At 53.7% G+C, this 19,293-nt stretch overlaps 1 protein-coding gene and 1 pseudogene across 11 annotated transcripts in view; one reads left to right on the plus strand and one right to left on the minus strand.

Annotated features, from left to right (window-relative positions):
* The window catches only part of GATA3 (GATA binding protein 3), a 45,316-nt gene extending 30,792 nt beyond the window's left edge, over positions 1 to 14,524 (minus strand). For 4 of the 11 annotated variants that reach the window (XM_089906522.1, XM_089906520.1, XM_089906524.1 and 1 more), the window contains exons 1-4: positions 12,675 to 13,163; positions 10,213 to 10,749; positions 4,976 to 5,121; positions 336 to 461 (exon numbers count right to left, since the gene is read on the minus strand). In XM_089906522.1, coding sequence (XP_089762648.1) covers positions 336 to 461; positions 4,976 to 5,121; positions 10,213 to 10,749; positions 12,675 to 13,000 — 1,135 coding nt within the window. In that variant the 5' untranslated portion in view covers positions 13,001 to 13,163. The other 7 variants (XM_089906527.1, XM_089906523.1, XM_022580271.3 and 4 more) reach the window with 7 other exon arrangements.
* Positions 14,525 to 17,987: 3,463 nt separating this feature from the next.
* LOC149749965 (uncharacterized) lies at positions 17,988 to 18,659 on the plus strand (annotated as a pseudogene).
* The last annotated feature ends 634 nt before the right edge of the window (positions 18,660 to 19,293 follow it).

A 19,293-nucleotide genomic window follows, 5' to 3' on the forward strand; every position in this document is an offset into this window, starting at 1 on the left:
TCCTATTGCAGTGCCTTTTCTGAGCCTTGTCATTGGGCGATTCAAATGGATAACCAACAAGGACCTACTGTAGAGCACAGGGAACTCTACTCAGTATTCTGTAATAACCTAGATGGATAAAGAATCTGAAAAAGAATAGATATAGTATAGGTATAACTGAACCACTTTTGCTGTACACCTGAAACTAACACAACATTGTAAATCAACTATACTCCAATAGAATTCTTTTTTAAAAAACTCAGAAAGGGGACCAGGGAAGGGGGATGCTGTGCACTGGGCATCATCCAAAGGGGGCCATTCCGGGAGGGGGGGGGGCGGGTCCCCGGGACACTTACATTGTGCAGCTTGTAGTACAGCCCGCAGGCATTGCAGACAGGGTCTCCATTGGCATTTCTTCTCCAGAGAGTCGTGGTTGTGGTTTGACAGTTTGCACAGGACGTACCTGCCCTTCTTGCTGCTGACTGGGGAGCGGGAAGAGAGGGGAGGATAAAAATCAAAACAAGTGTTAAATGGGTTTGCAGAACTACGGAGACCAACTCAAAAAAAATTATCACTGAAATCAAAACTAGCAAGTGGCCCACATGAAAGTAATAAAGATCCCCAAAATCTGCATCTAGAAGAAACATGAAGCCAATCCACTGGCATAGGAGCAGGTCAGACCATAGTCCGGTGGTCAGCACATAGCCTGCTGTCCCCTGGGGAAGGATTCGGGAGGACGAGAAAGCCGACATCACCTCACCGACATAACGAGCCCCCCTCCCTCCCCCCGAAGTTTTCCAGATGTTTCATTTTTATGGGTAGCAATTTTGAATTAACCAGACTAGTTTGGGTACCAGGCTCTCAGTGGCTTCCTTTGCCAGGCCTACAGGAGGTCTTTTTCAAGAGCAACTGCCCAGAAAAGCAGTTCTCAACAAGGATACTGGTCATCACAATAGACCAACAGCCAAGGAAGAACAAACCCAAGCATCAAAAGCGCTTTCTAGATCCCAAATAAAGAAACGCTGGATGATAAGGAGGGCAGAGTGCTGACAGAATGAGAGAACGTCTACGCATGTGTGGCTGGCACCCACGGGATGGGCCACGGAGAAAGCACCAAGCCAGACACCCTAAGTGAACAAGACCTCAGCCAATTTGCAGGCATCCTAAATGTGCACGGCCCACGCTTTCAGATCTGGTCACTCGTGGTGACAGCCATCTTCATCCTCTTTAGGTGGCTTTCAGTTAGTGAGACAAACTGAGAGGAACAAGGAATTTTGCAATCCACCAGGAACACTGGCCCCGCTCCTAATTTCATTTCATTCCACCCTCTTGAAAGTAGGTGCTTCCTATCTGCTGTTCACAGAGCAAAATGGCTACAGGTCAGATGTCAGCCCCAAGCTGAATTTTCATTATTTGATTGTGTCACTGCCCTCATCTCCTTTAAAAGGGAGATTTTTCTTTCGCTTTTCGACGCACTTAAATGTATAAGGGGACTATTTCCTACGTCCATACGTTAAAAAAGAAAACTTAAGCTCAAAAACTTTTGAAAGGAAATGAGGTTGGGTCACTTGTAACCATATATCTCTCATCTCCTCACACCCCCTTGCAACATAAAAAGAAAATTTCAACTGCAAAATTATTTCGGTCCCTGGGACTCAAAAATATTATCAAAGGCAAGAGAAGGAGTAAGAATTCAGCTGGTGGGCTTCCCTGGTGGTACAGTGGTTGAGAGTCCGCCTGCCGATGCAGGGGACACGGGTTCATGCCCCGGTCTGGGAAGATGCCACATGCCGCAGAGCGGCTGGGCCTGTGAGCCATGGCCGCTGAGCCTGCGCGTCCGGAGCCTGTGCTCCGCAACGGGAGAGGCCACAACAGTGAGAGGCCCGCGTACCGCAAAAAAAAAAAAAAAAGAATTCATCTGGTCTTTATCTGTGATCAAGAAAATTCTGGCATGGTTATGAAAGCACAGAACGAAAGGACAGGGATCAGGGTGTGCTTTTCCCTCAGTATTTTATCCAGCAAGAAGTTGGGCCAAACACCCGAAGAGGTCAGATATTGAAAACCCAGTGGCAATTCTGAATGAACCAAGCTGATTCCTTTCCTTTCAAAGCTACTCAATTGTTCCACAGAGATGCTGCCCCTTCCCACAGGTTTAAATAGCAGAGCTGTGGCTTTTTTCCTTTGTTTGTTTTTAGTAATTCTTAGTTTCTGCGTCCTGAGGAACTAGAAAGGAAAAACAGCCCTTCTCCCTCATAACTGAGAAGGTTCTACTTTTGAGTTGTCCATTTGGAAAATAATTCACCGCAGTCCAAGAGTGCTGTCTCTTATCCCACATGCCTCTGGTCCACCTGCCTTTATGAAACATGATAATTTAAGACTTAATCGTTGCTCTTGTGTACTCTTGGGAGGAAAATGATATATGAAATTGGTGCTTAAGGATTCTGACAACTACATTATCACGTGATTATTATTATAGTCCTGGACTGGTCTTCCCCCTTTAAAAGAAATACTTGGATATAACAGACTAATATCTACGCAAGTGCCGGATTTCCCGGCCCAACAACTGAGAAGGGATGGTGCAAGTGCACAATGCCAACCGATAAAATAAGAGTTCCAAATAACCACGCTCATGGTGCAGCCCTTTGCAGTGTATTGAAGGTAACATGAATCCAAACAGGCTTAGACTTTATGAGAATTTATACAGAACCTCTAAAAGTCACACTGTTTGGGTCACTAGCAGAAGACAAAGTATATTAATAAATAAAGCAAGCTAGTTGTGAGACTTATGAAAATCTTGCAACACTAGGAAAACAATTCTATGGGTCTTCCCTTCTATTTCCCGCACGAGTTCATTCAGTGTTAGATATGCATCTATGGAAGAGCTGACTACACAGAGGGGGCAGGCAGGGTGGTCTTCAGCAAGTCTGCAAGTGTGCAAAAGCAGCAAACTGGAGAGACAGAGCAGGGAAGGAGGAACAGGAAATATAGGAAAGAACAAAAAGAAAGTTCTAGATATTGAGAAGTCAAATACATCTAAGGGCTAAAAATATACGTATATATATCCTGAATGGGCCCCGAGTGTTTCTCTGGAGCATGTGAATTCTATGGAACTAAAAATTAAAAACCACCCAGAAGAGATGAGTAAGAAAGAGAAGGCAGCTTCACACGTGACAGCGAAGGAACTCTAGAATTAAAAGTAATTATTACTCAGAGTTCTAGAGATTTCTTATGAAAGGTGAATGAAGACAAAATTATGTAAAATGCAAGTCCAGCCCTCCTGTACAATCTACCCAGACAGAAGAAACCCCAAGAAAATGTCAAATGTACTCTTGCTTATCAACCAGACAACTACAGGGTCTGACACTTTACTGCTCTCTTTTTCCTTCTTTACTTTTACATTAAAAAAAAAAAGTCCAATTATAATGGTACTATGACTTATTTTAACAAGAAGTTTTTTGTTGTTAGTTTTCTTTCTTTTGTTTTTCTTTCCTTTTCTTTTTTTCTCTTTTTTTTTTTTCTAAGGCCAGGTTTTGAGTGATTCACAACATTCTTTTGTGGTGCGATCATATTCATTCTGTGCTAACATCTCCAGCCATTTTTTTTTTTCAAACACGTCTTGTTCTGATACGTTCAAACATCTTGATGTTTAAGTTGGGGAAGCTGAGTTGTTGTTTATGAGTTATCTCCAGAGCTCAGATATCCGGCAGCTTTTTCCTAGGAAGTTAGCTTTACACATGAGAGAAAGGAAAAAAAAAAAGTACCAAAGAGCATGGGGACAAGTCGGGGGAAGGTTGAGAGAGCTGGAGAAAGGGGCAAAGATCAGAAAGAATAAAGCCTAGAGACCTAGGATTGCCAAAAATTAAAGTCACGTGGGCACTGCCATCCCTAGAAAGATTTTCCTTCTTCTGAAGAGGATGTGAAAGGTGTTGATTTGCACCAAAATCTGATGGAGAAGACAAATAATTCTTTAAAAAGAATGCAGAGGATTTGGGAAGGGTCCACCTTAGAATCTGAGGGATGCGGCTTCATCCATTAATTTGCATGGGGAAATTCCCCTCCTCCCCTCTCTACTTGGTGAATCACCACAAAAAGCATTTTGATCTCTTGACTGTGGTTACAGTTATCATTTGCCAAGCCTGCTTTTATTTGTCTGTTACATACACTTGCTATTCAATCTGGCCTGAGATTCCAAAGACAAGTTTGCAAATGAACCTCTCAGGCTAGTTTTCCTTATAAATGCTTGCCAGTGCCAGGTTTTCTCAAGTATTCCTAGGGGTCAAGAGGTTTAAGAAGGGGACAAAGTGGGGGGGAGAGAGGAAACTATCACCCGACCGGCAGGAGTTCAAAGGGAAAATAAGACCAGACACTAGGGGAAACCAAGAAGCAGGACAGGAATCACACAGTTTTCCCCACAGGAATTACCTGTGGCAATTCCTCAATTCTTCAGACCAAGGAAGAAGAAAAACTCCACTGAGCCCAAGGGCTGCTGTTTGTGAAATTCAGTTAATTAGCCCTGGCCCATGAGATCTCATCCGTGGCACTAAGGCAACCCTGAGACTGTAATTACTTCCTAGGAGCCCACTTGCATGACTTCAGAAACAAGTTCTGGGTGGCACCTGGGACACTCCATCCCCGTACTGAATTCCTCTGTGAAACCGTGACTATCAATGCATCTTAAATCAGTCATCCTGGTCCTGTGAAAGCAATCATTCTATCAGTGAAGACATTTAAGATTTGATAACCCAGAAGTGAGCATCCTTAAAAATGTGATAAGTGACTTAAGAACCATGGAAGGGGAGAAAGGCGGGGGCGGGGGGCCCTTTCTGCATATGTAATTTGCAAAAAAGAAAACAAAGAAGAAAAAAGAAAACTATCCGAAGCCAGCTGATTTGAGCCATCCTGCCAATTTCCAGCAGAAAGCCCTTCTTCCTGAAGAGAGGAACTTAAAGACACAAAACGGAGAGTGTCGGGCCAGTGCTTCCCTAGGACAACTCACCAGCCTTCGCTTGGGTTTGATGAGGGGCCGGTTCTGTCCGTTCATCTTGTGGTAGAGCCCACAGGCGTTGCACAGGTAATGCCCTGTTCCATCTCGACGCCACAGCGGGGTAGACGTTGCCCCACAGTTCACACACTCCCTGCCTTCTGAAAACAAGATCACACATAAGTCACTTATGGAAGGAAGACACACAGAAAAGCTGTCAGCAGAATTAGGCAATGAAAGTTCAATGGAGAACTTCTTCTCTATCTCTTTTTTCCTCTTTTGGGGAACTTGCCCAGCTCCCTTGAAGGTGGCTCCTGAGTTGAAAAGAGTTACTATGTGACACTTTCATGGCCTAACCATTCCCCGTGGACACACACACACACACACACACACACACACACAGCTCCCAGCCCAAGAAACAGCACAGAAATCAGTAGCAGCAGAACCTCGTCCTGGGCCTGCCTGACTTGACGGGGAAGGTCAGGCAGAGCCAAGGAGGAAGGCGAATTTCAACTTGAAACAGTTCCCTGAGAAAACCCTGAGCCCCGGTCGATGGCGAAAGCACAACATTCCATTCGCTTCCCTCGGACGAAAACAAAGATGATCCATTATCGTCACCAGCTCTGTCTATGCGGATTGATTAAATAATGAAGATTAGGATGGGGCCAAAGGAGAGATTCATCGATAGCCAGATGGAGAAACAGATAATCAACAGATGAACAGATGGATCAATCGGCTGATTGATTTTAGCACCGAGGGCCTTAGATTTTACTTCCAATAAAACTGTAAAATGTCCCCTGCTGGCAAGGAATAGATGAAGACCCAGCAGGGTCCACTCATTCATTCCCCCATCATCTTTTTCACTCTCTAGAAAAAACCCAAGGTTTTCTGTGGTTTTCCAGCCACTGAGACCCCAGTCTGAAGGTTGGAGGGAAACGCAGAGCAATCTTGAAGGCAAGGAAGCTGGAGATGGGGAGGGAGGGAAACAGAACGAGGGGAAGCGTTGGGAGGGGCAGAGTCAGGAGAAGAGGCCAGTTTATGGGGGGAGGGCAGGGGGGAGGCCCTTGGGTTGTGGCTCATTAACCAAGACTTGCCTGCAGTTGCTCTTTTTCCAAAAAAAACAAACAAACAAAATCAACAGAAAACCGGCCAGGCCGGGTTGAAACAGCACTCAATCCCGGGGCTGGAGAGTGACGGGGACCCACCTCGAGAGGGAAAGCCCTGGGAGAGAATCCCTCCAGATACCATTTTAGGAGGAGGGGAGTTTGCTCACAGAGTTCTTCTCAACTTCCCCGAGAGGAAGAAGGACAGGACGGTTTCTGGGAGAACCTGCCCCGCTCCTGGGGGGCCTCGTTCTCCTGGCGAGGACGCACCAGCCTCACTGCCAACCAAGAGGGACCCAGGAGGAGCCCCCAACCCTGCAGGGCCAGTGGCTTCAGCAGAGCTGGTGCCCCCAAGAAGAGGAGTCAGGAAAGGGTCTTTAGGGTGCTGGGAAGGGGCTTGGGGATGGTAGGGGAGAAAGATGAGCCCCTACCAGTTGTTTTAAGAGATTTATCAGCTGACCCCAAGCTACCAGGAAGACGGGGTGGAGGAAGGGAACCCGCAGGCAGGACGCTTGGGAATCTTGACTCCCCACGAGGAGGGCAAGGCCAGCCCAGGGCCCGGGGACCTGCTCAGATTTAGGAAACCCCCAGACCAAGTATGAGGGTGGCAAGGAATTTACACCCCTGAGCCCGGGCTTTTCTCCAGGGACAGGCTCTCAAAAAAAAAAAAAAAATGTTAAGGAGTTGAGAGATTTCAATTTCTTGCTCCAAATTCCAAAAGTTCTTAACCCAGGGTCTACAGAGAGCCTTCCAAGCACCCCTGAGATTATCCACAGAAACGTGGCCCTCATGGGCCAGGAGCATTCGCTAGGCACCCAGCAGCTCTGAGTAGGCTCTGGGCTGAATCACATCCAGATTCCTCTGCTTTGGGGTCAAAAGCCTTCGGGACGTGGCTGCTGAAGGTGGGAGAGGCACGGGGGGAGGAGAGGGCGAGTGGGTGAGGAGGTGTGGCCGCAGGCATAGCCAGGGCCCCCGCAGTGCTCGTGCCCCCGGTGGGCGCTGTGTCAGCCTCTTCTGGGGACACTGGCCAGGCCTGGCACGCTCCCCATCCTGGGCAGACAGGGGCCTCGGGCTCCCAGCCGTTTTGTCCCAGACCTCTGGGGGGTTTCTCGGGCTCCAAGTCACCTGCATCCCCAGCAGCTCGGGCTGGACTGCCCCGCTCCTGGGCACCTGGGCCAGGGGATCTCCCTGCCTGACACGATTAGTCTGATTTCCTTTCCTTTGTCAGCCAGTGGGGAGAATAACAGTTTCCTTTTCCGAGGGACCTTGAAAGCCAGCAACAGTTGCTTCTCCAGCAATTGCACATTAGAGCAATTTTCTGTCTTGATTCACTCGGCAAGTTTGTGATTGCCTTGCGTGGCTTTTTCTTATTTTATTTTATTTTTTTTCTCTCCTTGTTGCCTCTCATCTGTGACTTCAGCAAACAAGCAGTTTTCCTAACGGAGGCCCTGACTGTCTCCTGCTTTCTTTCTCCTCGCTCACCGCCTGCTGTGAGCTGCTCAGACAGACACCTCGCTCTTAGGTGACAACCACAGCGCCGGGAGGCCTCCTAACGCTCAACAGCCATTTTCAAACACCCCTTGGCCTCCGACTGAAATCCTGAAACTGAGGCTGGACTGAAGGAGTAGGGAGGCTGCAGAGAAAAAGGGGGAGCTGGATGCCCACGGTGGAGTGGGGGGAGCTAAGAAATGGTCCCCCCCCCCCACACACACACAAAAGGCTTGGTGTCTTGTTTGCAAAGACACATCTCAGCCCGGACAGCCCGGGCGTTAAAAAAGCAATAGGTGCTCTAAACCACAGCTCAACCGTTTCTCCAAAATGCGACAACCCTCCCTTCTCTGGGCTCCTCCTTCAGACAATAGCAAAGAAGAGGTTAAAGAAAGAAGAAAAAAAAAACAGAAAAGCAACCACTAAAACCAAGAGAATCCCCTTCTCAGGAATTCCCACTCCTTCCACCCTCTTCACGGAGCCTCGAAACCTGCCCTGCGCGCTCCACGTTCCCGAAAGTCCCAGCTCCCTCGCCGCCCAATTGTGTTGCTCTGGGTTTTTCTGACTGTGAGAAAGGAATAAGGAGGAGGAAGTCAAAAGCCAAATTTAAACCGGCTCCTCTCCTCTCCAAAAACAAAATAAAAGAAAATAGGTATACAGGTACCCCTGGTTCTGGTTTAGGGAAACCACAGCCCTCGCCCTCGCCCCTCCCCCCTCCCCCTCCCCAAATGTCCCGGCCTCCAGGGAAGACACAGAAAAGCCAGGCAAACCCGAAGGCAGAAGGTGTGCCCGATGGAGGGGGAGAGATCACATGCGGAAATGAGGGCAGAGGACAAGAGGCATTTGGAAAAGTCACTCTGTCCCCTCCCTACACAAACCGCCACCCCAGCCTCAGACACCACGATCTGGTCCCCAACTTCTTAGCCCTACCAGAAAAGAGAACTTTCCCCCAAAAAGCCCACCCCGACTTCAAAATGGACAGGTTGTTCTCTTACTGCCATCAGCCTCGGAGCCTCGATCGAGCCCCCTCCGCCCCGCCCCCGCTTTTGTGAGCAGATCTGTATCCCGCTTCCCAGGGACCCTCCACTCGCCGAGGCAGCCAGGCCACTTTCCTGCCCTGTGCTCTCCCTTCCTCTTGCTTTCTCTTCAGCTCCACCAGCGAGCCTACCTCCCTCTCCCTCTGCCGACTTTCATGTACTGAACACGCAGGTCTGAGTTTTCTGTCAGCCTAACCGCATCCGGGCTCTATTAAAGTTCCTGGCTCGGGATAAACAATGCAACTGTCGCGTGCAGCAGTCTGAAAATAATTGGATTAGCTAAAACATATCAACTAAATAGAGACAGTCCTGCCCAGGCAGTCGGAGTGAATGTCACCCTGGAAAAAAACCCTGGAAACTGATCTCATGGTCACTGGGCACCCAGAGCCCTCCCTCGGAAGTTTTCTAAACCCCGGTTTTGCAGGCTCTGTTTCAAGACTGGTTGTCTCATCCAGCAAAGACAAGTGATTTCCACCACTTCTGTGTATACAGAGTCTCTACAGAGAGAGAGCAGAGGGTACCCAGTTGGGACAGACCAGGACAGAGACTGTCCACCCTGAAATGGACACCCCCAAGGAGACATGCCAATCTTCCCCAAACCATCTCAAAAAGTACAGTGAAATCTCATCTCAGAGACTCCCCGACTCTGTTTCAGATGCTTCGACATTGGTGGTGGATTATTTTATTTTTAAAGCAGAAATACTTTGTGCGGGCTTTACTGTTTCTTTTCATGCCAGCCTCTACACCAAGAGAATAAAAATGTGGCTCGCTTTTAGCTGGGGTGTGCTTTTCTGAGAGAGGATGGGCAGAGGAAGCAGAGACACACCTGGGGAACCTTTTTCCATCCTTCCTAACTCCTCTGGCTTCAGATCAGTCGGGGAGTAGCTCGTAAGACGCCTTCCTTCCCTGCCTGAGCTCCCAGCACTGGAAAATACTGCAGTTAACTAGCCCTTCTGACTTCCACTGAACTGCCTCCCGAGGGCAGAGCCCACCTCTCTACCCAGAAGTCAGGATGGGAGACTTCTTTTCCACGCAGAGAACGTGTGTCCTGTCTTTGCCACGGTCCCGCCCCCGGCGAAAAATACACACACGCTTTATTTATACGTGTCTGTGTAAAGGGCTGTCCTCTGGTGACTGTATGACCCCCTCTGAGCTGACCGGAGGAGAACGGTCAGGACGTAGAGGCCGGGGGGTCAGAGGAGGGACCTGTGTTTGTTTGGGTTTCAGGAGGTTTCGTTTTTAGCACTAAACACTAAAGATGTATTCCCTCCCCTTCCATTTGCGCTTGGAAACTGACTAAAGGTTACTGCCAGCACCCAGAAGTTCCTTGGCAGGACAGGCAGGAGACGGGGGTTTGTTTTTGTTTGTCTTTTTCCTTCCCCAGCTCTTGCGGGTGGCTTTTAAATCAGATCTCACTTGCCCTCTGCTCTGAAGACAGGAATGAGAGAGGACACACCTCATTCTTTCCCCGCTGGAAGAATGGGAAGATATTAAATCTTTGAAGGGTCTGAACGGCCACCCAGCCCCCGGGAGGGGCTGGAGGGCACGCTCTAGTCCCTGTCCCGGATTTTGGAGCAGGGAGGGGGGCGAGGGGAAAGGTCTCGAGGGGAGAGAAGGTTCCTACCTGTGCTGGATCTGGCCTTGGGCCTCGACTTGCATCCGAAGCCGGTGGGGGAGCCCCCAAGCAGGCTGCTGGGCGGGAAGAGTCCGGAGCTGTACTCGGGAACGTAGGGCGGGTAGGTGGTGATGGGGTGGTGGGCTGAGGCCGCCGCCCCTCCCAGGGTGGTCATGCTGCTGCGGGGATGCGCCGACTCGAGCTTCATGCTGTCGGGCAGAGGCACCTGGTACTTGATGCACTCCTTCTCGTCCTGGCGGCCCGAGCCGGCTGAGCCCGGGGTGGACAGGGACGGGTCCGGGGAGACGTCCTTCGGCGGGGTGGGTGGAAAGGTGAAGAGGTGCGGGCTGGAGTGGCCCGCCGACAGGGACGAGGACGAGGCTGGGGGGTAGACCGACAGGGGCCCCGGGGAGCCGTGGTGGATGGACGTCTTGGAGAAGGGGCTGAGGTTCCAGGGCGAAGCGGTGTGGTGGCTGCCCAGCGCCTTGCCGCCGTCCAGCCAGGGCAGGGATCCGTGCAGCAGAGGCGGCCGGCACACCTGGCTCCCTGCGTGGGTAAAGGGGAAGGCCCGGGAGAGAGACAGGCGAGTAAGAGTAGCCCCCAGAGGCCTTCAGGCACCTGGGCATCCTCCCCCTCCACCCCAGCCTCCCTGGCAAGACAATCCCCACACAGACCGGACCTCACACTCCCTGATCTTGGGGGCCCCAGCAGTACCTGGGCCAACACACCCCCTTCACCCCTATCTCCCCACCAATGTCCCATCAAATCCAGGGAATTAAGGGCCTGTGTCTGACGCCCAAGGGGTGCTGCCATGGAGCGAGAAGGGCCCTGGCTTCCTTGGCCTCTCCAGATACACTTTCTGAATCACAGCCCTGAGGTCCCTCTCTGGAACCTGACTTGATTTATTGGTTTCCTTCAATGGCCCAGCGGCCCCCAGCCCAGACCTAATCCCAGGCAGCCTGATAAGAGGGTGGGCTGGGAAGGATGAGGCCTGAAGGGGTGAGCCACACAACCGCTCAAAGCCAGGAGAACACACGGACCCTAAGAGAGGCCCAGCTGCAGAGCCAGCTCCCCAAGCCCAGAGCAGGAAGAGGGTTTGAAAGAGAGGAGAGGGAGCATTTTTGGGTTACTTGCACGTAACCCCACTTCACTGCTTGCTCGGAATTGGCCAGGCCTGGAATGGGATTTGCAGGGAAGTGAACTGCTCGCTCAGGCTGTCGGAGAAAGTTTCCAAGCCTGGACTCTGGGATGGTACTTTTTATCTGCCGTTCTCACCCTCCCAGATCCTACTGGAAAAAAATAAAACAGGTCCATATGCCCCCAGAGTTGTGACTCCACCAGTGCAATACGTGAATTTTCACCTGAGCCCCTGAGACACAAAAAAATTCCAGTTTCTGTGTCTATTTCACTCACACACACAGTAAACAGAGCTGTCGTTTGAAATGCAGAGTTTTAAGGCAGCTGTAACTCAGACCAGAAGAGGCTCTGAGAGGGGTAAGTTTAAACGGCAAGTACAAATCCACACACTTATTGATCTTTTAATCCAGTACCTGCCTCAGCGTTTGACATTCTAATTAACCATTAAGAACAATACCGAAACTAAAATCTTAAGAGAAAGGAAGGGGAGGGGAGTCGAGGGGGAAGGAGAGCTCTCCGCACACCAAGGGTCAAGCTTCCCATTATGTAGGAAGTAGTATAGTAAATAATATTAAGGCTGCATCTACCGCATTTCCACTTAACTGCTGATCTGCACAGGACAAGAGCAAAGAGCGCCCCATCCGCAGAAACAATTGTTTGAAACCTGGTGACAGCAGGGAGGAGAACGCTTGCTGCCCTAGGGGCTCTGTCATCGGCCCCAGCCCCGGGATCTAAGTCGGGGAACCAAGGCAGACCTCAACTGAGATGGCCTCACAGCCCCTCTGTCTGAAATGCTGCCATTTCTTCTTTGGGAACAAGCTTACAGATGGAAAGCCTTAAGAGCTTTTTCCCACCAACTACATGGGGCTGGGTTTCTCTCTACCATTTCAGAACTCTCCTGAATTCCTCAAGGTGAAAGAGAAAGAAAAAAAGAAAAGAAAGAAAGAAAAGAAAAGGCAACTGGAATCGCTCCTCCATAAAAGGAAACCCTGATGGATCCCAAATCTTCTTTGGGAGCCTAATGGGTCTGTTGTAGGGCCGAAGGAGACAGCAAGGCAAGAGTTGCGGGGAGCAGGCAATGAGGCAACCAAAAAGTGTAGACGGAGGAAAATTCCGTGCAGCCGGGAATCTAGGAAACCCCAAATGTCTCAAACTTAAGACGGGAGTCTTTTCACCAAAACCCGGTCAAAGCACCAGACTCCCCTTCCTCAGAGCCCAGAGGTAGGAGATGTGTCTAAAAACCAAATGCACTAGCTTTGGGGAAAGGCCGAAACACAGCGGTGGGAATAAATACGTTTCTCTGGCCTTTCTGGAAATGTGCCGGAGAAACATACCGAGGCACGCCGGCAGAAGCCCCAGAGAGAGAACCAGGGGATAACCGGGGGAGCGAAGCCCCTAGAAAGAACCCAGCCCCAGCCAGGTTTAGCCGGCACCGGATGCCCGGTCGGGGGAGCGGTGGCTGGTGGAGGCAGAGGCTCGGCTCCCCGCGCCCGGGATCTCCGAGGCCCCCGAACCAGCGGCCGCGCGGGGAGAGAGGGCTGCAGCGCGGCGCCCGCCAGGTGAGCGCCAGGCCCAGGGGACCGCAGTCGCGCAAAGGCGCCTGCTGCGACTGTTTTGAAAAACAGACTCTCGCGACGATCGAGACGCCTTCCTCGCCCATTTCCGGGCCCCAGTTTTTTTTTTTTGTTGTTGTTGTTGTTGTTTTAATGAAGCAGCAACGGCACTTGGGGGCTTTGGCCGGGTATCCCCACCCCCTGGTCCCTCCCTGCCTCTCCGACCCGAGAGCCGGGACAGCTGGGCGGAGGTCCCCGCACCCGGGGCGGACTCACCGTGGTGGGTCGGAGGGTACCTCTGCACGGTGGCCCTCACCGAGTTTCCGTAGTAGGACGGGACGTGGTTGCCTTGACCGTCGATGTTAAAAAGTACATCCACCTCCTCCGGCAGGGGGTACTGCGCCGGGTCCATGTAGGAGTGGCCGAGGCCTGGGTGGTGCGTGTCCGGATGCTGCCCGTTGAGGACCGCGGGGTGGTGGTGGCTCACCCAGCGCGGCTGGTCCGCCGTCACCTCCATGGCCCCGGCTGCGCTCTCGCCCTCTCGCCGGGCCCGGAACCCGCGCGCTGAGAGGGAGGGCGGTCGGGCTGGGAGGTCGGGGGCTACGAGGCTCTGCAGGTGCTCCTGCCGTCGGAGGGGCGGGGGTCGTTTAAAGATTTGTTTTCAGTTGGGAAATGGGAAAGCTAGGAAGGAAAGGTGAGCAAATCAGATTTTTGTTTTTAAATCTTTGCGGGGTAGTTTAGCGAAAAGAAGAGAAAGAAAAAAGAAATTCCAAAAATTAGGTATGGGAGTATAAAGGGGGACCAAATTGTAAAAGGGGGGCGAAGACTGGCTGGAACTCTGCAAGTGAGGCTCCTCTGCACCGGGGGCTACTCGGCGGCTCCAAGACTGAGTCTCTCCCGGGTCACCTGCAAAGGAGAGAAGGGGAGACCTGGATGAGGACCTAAGCGCTTAGCACCTGAGTTTATGAAGTGGCACCACCTCCCCCCGAGCCGCCCGGCCCCGCGCCCGCGCCCCCGGGACACGCACACACGACGCGCACACGCGCGCACACGCGCACGCCCCCTCCGGAGGTCGGAAAACCGGGAGGCAGCGGGGGACTGAATGACTCCCAAATACATCCCCAGCAGCCCGGCTCTCCCGGGAACCCGGGACTGACTGAGCGGTTCCAACTTGGACGACAACTCCCTCCCTCCAGGGACCTAGGTCCCAGGACCTACTTTCCAGCCTCCAGAAACTCTCCGAAAGAGGAGGGTTGAGTTTTCAGTGTTTTAAAGTCCTCCCAAATGGAGAGAGGAAACAAATCAAACTTAAAAAAAAAAAAAAGTCGCCGGTACCAACCTGGGTAGCGAGGAGCAGAGAGGAGGAGGAGAAGGCGTGTGACCTGGGAGAGCAGAAACTGCCCGGTCAGATTGCGTGGCTCGCTCTGTCTCGCGCTCTCTCCGTCTCTCTCTCTTTTCCTCTCTCTCTCTCGCTCTCTCAGTATTTTTTTTTTTTTTTTTTTTTTTACAGGGAATGCATTCTTTCTGAAAGTATCAAGACGGCGCCAGGCAGCTCAGTGTTCGCAGACAGCTGTGGCGCGACGGAACTTAAGGAGGTTCTAGTGTCATCCGCGCCGACGGGGGAGGAGCCTGGCTCTGGCGAGGAGGGGACAGGATCACCAGCACAAGGAAACTGCAACCCAAACCCGATCAGGACTTCACCGCCCCCCCACCCCCGCCTCTCCTCCCGCCCCTCCACTGACCGGAAAGGGGCGCCGCGGAGGGCGGCCAGGGCGGAGGGGCGGCGGGGAGGGTGGGCGAGGCGCACCCGGGTTCGGGGCGGAGGGGGCGGGCAGGAGGGAATTCGCGCTCTGGCCCTTTAAATGTGGCTCCAGCTCCTGCCAATTCATTCCGGCTCGGTGGGTTATTCCGTGCCGAGGAAACCGGCCTGCCCCATTCATAAAGTTTATTTCTACAGGCGGCCTTTCTTTTTCAGACTTTTTAAATGAGCAAACATTTTTTGCATTCAATCCAGGGTATGGGGTAGTTTATTGATGCGGGGTCTCTGTGCAAGCAAAAGTGATCAGGAAAAACAAAAGTAATGTCAAAGTACTTGGAGATGTGCCTCTCTCACCTAAGGGATTGAGAAACTGGGCAAAAAAAAAAAAATCTGTCTTTGATTGAAATGTCGGTGATACTTTGGTGGTCGTGGTCAACATTCTCCCAGTCTTTTGCGTTAACAAGCCTCTCGAATGTTTCAGCTGTTGCAGCTGTCCTTTCCAGACCTAATATTTGTAATCAATGTGTGCTTTTTGACTTGAGTGACAATAGTGATGGATGAAAAGGAGAGGGGGCGAGAGGCTCTGTCTCCCCCAGCACAGAGAGAGCGGGTGGGGAGAAAGCGCTCAGGTCTTCACTCCGGTTACCCAACTTTTTCCCTTCTCCCCGCCCAGGGCCCTACTTACTCCCGCTCCCGGCGTTTTTCCCCAGCCCCCTCCTCCGACCCCCACCCCGGCCGCCGGGCAGGACAGCGGCGGCCTCCCCCGGGCCCCGCAGAACGCGGGACTCGCCGGGTCCGACCCCGCAGCCCGGAGCTGAGGGAGCGGGTCTCAGAGACCGCCCGCGAAGGGGGGCGGGGGCGCACGGGGCGTGGCCGGGAAGGGGCCAATCAGCGCGCGAGGCTGCGGCCGGGCCGCGATTGGTCGGCCCCGCGGGCTCCAACCTCCCCGGCCTCTCTCGGTGCTTTGAGCCACTGCATCCCCTAGCGGCGCTCAGGCTCCTGCAGCCGCCCGGCCCCAGAACGCGGCCCGGGTGTGCAAGTGACAGGCGGGAAGCGAAGACTCAGGTTCCACCCGTGGCTCACCCCAGGGCAATGTGTGCGAGGAGAGAGTGTGGGTTCTCCCGCAGGCTTTCCCACGGACGGTACTAAGAACTTGATTTGGGGTTTTATTTGAAGGCATTATTCCCTCTTCGCTTCTCTGCCCCATAAAAATTCCCTACAAATACACACACAAAAAAGTCGACATAGAAGAGACCGTCCCTAAAAGTAAGTTCTGGAGGATTCCTTTCGTGCGGTGAAGGAAAAACATCAATACTCAGCCTTACTTGGTGTGGGGTGTGTGTCCTGCTTTAATGTACAATCCTCGTAGAAAGACTAGTAAATTTTATTGGTAAGAAATGGTGGAAACGTGGGTTCTCCCAACTTGGAATTGGAGTTTCTCTTGAGTCTCCGTCTTCTTAAATCTGATGTTCGTTAGAAACTAGGGTCGAGTTTCTAGATACGGAACAGGAAGAAAATCCCTAAATTAACCCCCCTCCCCCATGTTTCTCCTGAGCCCATTTAGTCCTTGTTTATTAGGGCGGCCCAGGAAGAAAGCATCGATTTTCCTTCATTCCGACCACGTCTCTCTAGGGCTAGTCAAGCTGCCAGCCTCTCCTGCTCACGGCGCTCTGCAAACCTTTTAATTATTTAGTTTCTAACATTCACCGGAAACCGCTCCATAAACAAGGACAGACGAACGCATACACATTGTTGCTAAAATCCCCGAGATTAAGGATGGCAGCAGAAGCGAACAAAATGAAAAGAGCATCTTTGTGCGTCGGTCTAAGACCAGGCAACACTAGCCGGACCCCAGTTCAAAGCTACGCGGAAAATCCCAAATGTAGCTCTTTGGTCCTCTACGCCGAGACCTGAAAGCCCGGGAAATAAAAGGGACCCATCCTCGGAGAGAGAAACTGCTGACGCCAGGACTTGAAAATGTTAACTCCCGAGGCTAAGACCGATTTTAAAAGACAAAGAGAAAAATATCTATGAGAAGGAGGCCTTCCGGTGTAGCGGCGCCTCTCTGATAACGCACAAAACTTTTTTGGGGGGGGCATTATTCATTTTAATTAAATCTTAAGCGCCGAGTCGGGCTGCAGTAGGCTCAAGATTCACCCCCAACCCTTGGAAAAATAAAAGATCTTGAAGCCCCTCTTGGTCTGGGTGGTTTGGAACTGGCAGGGAAGGGTGGGGGGCTGCGGCTGGATGCCCCGTGTAATAGAGCCAGCCTGTAGGGGGTATTTAACATTTAATTCCCAGCCGGTCCGCCCCTGTTCCCGGACTGACAGTGGGTAATTGGGAAAGAGGACGTTGCTCTTTTGATGGCCCGCGCCGGCCAGTCTCGCCGACGCCACACTGGGTTTGACGTCACGGGCCCAGCCCCAGAGCCAGAAGCACAGAGCAGGGGGGGAGGGAAAAGGAGAGGAGGGGGATACCGGGGGAGGGAGGGCCGAGGTCGGCCCCGGGACCCAGGGGGAAGGAAGGGGGAAGGGAGACAGGCCGGAGAGAGGCTGCGGCGCGTGGCCTGAGGCGGAGAGCCTGGCCGCGGGGGTCTGGGCTAGGCCAGGCGCCGGCCTGACCCGCCTCGCCGGCGAATGCAGGCCGGGCTTCCTCCTCCGAGGGAGGGCGGGGGAGGGGAGGGGGCTCGAGGCCCGGCGAAAGGGGGGAAAGGTGGTCCTGAGTCCCCCTCAGCCTTAGCTCGCAAAGCTAATCCTGGCCTCCTGAGGAGACGCCTCAGCGCCCTCCTACAGACCTGAAGGCCCCCCTACCCAGGACCCCGGGCCGGGCCTGGTCTAGCGAGTCCCCTCTTCTCCCCGGGAGCGGCCGGCGGAGCTCCGGTGGAGGAAGAGAGGTGGAGACCTGGAAGGATGCCGCCGCCGCCGCCACCGCTGCAGGGCCCCGGGCTCCTGCAGAGCGCGAGGCCTCCCTCACCAGGGTAAGGGGCTGGCCGAGGTCTGGATGCCTGGGACCCTGGGGGCAAGCATCCCGGAGCCGAGCAGGCGACAGCGCAGCCACCGCCCATCCCCCGCCGCCCGGAGCTGGTACCTGGGCTGTGCGTGGGGCGGCTGGAGCGGGTTGGCCTATCTGAAACGCCAGGCCTCGAGGCGGCTGCTTCAGGCGTCAAGTTGAGCGGGGTGTGTGTGCCCTCTTGGGGAAAGGGTAAGAAATGGAGCCTTACTTTCTCTCCTGGGTTGGGGTAAGCTGGGACCCACACACACACACACCCCAAACACATGCCCCCCTGTTCAGGTCCCTCCCACCCGCCCTCCCCGGAGCTCAGAAGCTCTCTTCGGATGCAAGTGGGGAACCCAGTCCCGCAAAGGAACCGGAGCCCGCGGTGCAGAGGGGAGGAGCGTACCCCCAGGCTCACCCCTGGGGTCTCAGGACCCAGAGAGCGGAGATCCACGCGGCCAGCGTCACCCACCCGAGCCTGGCGACAGGCGCGTCCAGGCGAGCTCCGCGGGGCCGAGGTGCCGGGAGAGCGGCCCCGGGCGCCCGCGCGCTGCCCACCGAGGGTAACCAGAAAAGCCGAGCCTCGGGGTCGAAGTCATAAAGTTACTAATCCCGCGCAGGGGGAGTGAGCGTGCCTCGGGCCGCCTGGGGCGGTCATTTGAGCGTGTTTACTTAAGGACTTTGCAAGCGGAGCGCGCGCGAAATAGTCGGATTTCCAGCGAGGCAGCAAATATTTGCAGGCGGGAGAAAGAAGCGGAGCCGGGCCGCGCCGCCGCGTCCCTCCCACCGGAGCCGCGGCGCCGGCCTGGGCGGACCCGGCCGCGCAGTTAAAGACAGAAATGAAGCCAGGGACCTGCGGGGCTGGGGGCGGGGAGGGCGCAGAGCCACAGCAAAGGCCAGAAATTGGAGCGCGGCCCCGAGGCTTTGGCGAGCTGGGGCTGGAGGAGAAGTCCCTTCCCATTCCAGCTCGATCAATCTTCCTTGGCTGCGATCGGTCAATAAAAATGGTGTGAACCGACCGCGGTCGCTGTGCGTCTGGGGAGGAAGTGGAGGCCAGAGGTGCCGAGGCCGGCGCCGGCGTCCCGCACCAGCCCGGTTCGCGCGCGGGCGGTCTGCAAGCCTCAGGCCGGCAGCCAGTTCGTCGCCGGGAGCCGAGCGCGGCCCGGCGGGGCCTTTAATTGGGTGTCTCCATTTTTATAGTGGCCATTGTTGGAGCAATTAGCGAGAGACAATAAGCGCCAAGAGGCGTTTAATTCGATTCCATGCGCCGGCTGCGGCCGGGACTAGGGCGCTCTGGAAGAAGTAGTTGGCCCGGGAGGGAAGACCTGGTTAAGTGTCGGATCCCTGCCTTGCCGGTTTTGTCTTAGGTGTGGGAGTTCTCAAGGGGCAAGCTGAAAGCGGGGTGAGAGCAACCAGGTCCTGGTCCTGGTCCTGGACGGGGTGGAAACCCGCCCTGGGCCTCGCTGGCCCCGCGGGGCGCCCCCGGAACCGCCGCGCCTGCAGGCAGCACGCGTCCGAGCTGCGGCCACCGCGCGGGTCCCCAGTGCCTGTTAGAGAAAAGCAGAGAGGAGAGGGACGTGGAAACCGGCCTCCTTCCCCCTTAGCCCTGGGTCCCACACCTCGATCACCCGAACTGTCCCAATTTCC

The sequence above is a fragment of the Delphinapterus leucas genome, chromosome 2 (genome assembly GCF_059928025.1).
Source record: "Delphinapterus leucas isolate spDelLeu-1000000601 "Yukka" chromosome 2, BTC_Dleu_Yukka2, whole genome shotgun sequence".
In the NCBI taxonomy this organism is placed as follows: domain Eukaryota; kingdom Metazoa; phylum Chordata; class Mammalia; order Artiodactyla; family Monodontidae; genus Delphinapterus; species Delphinapterus leucas.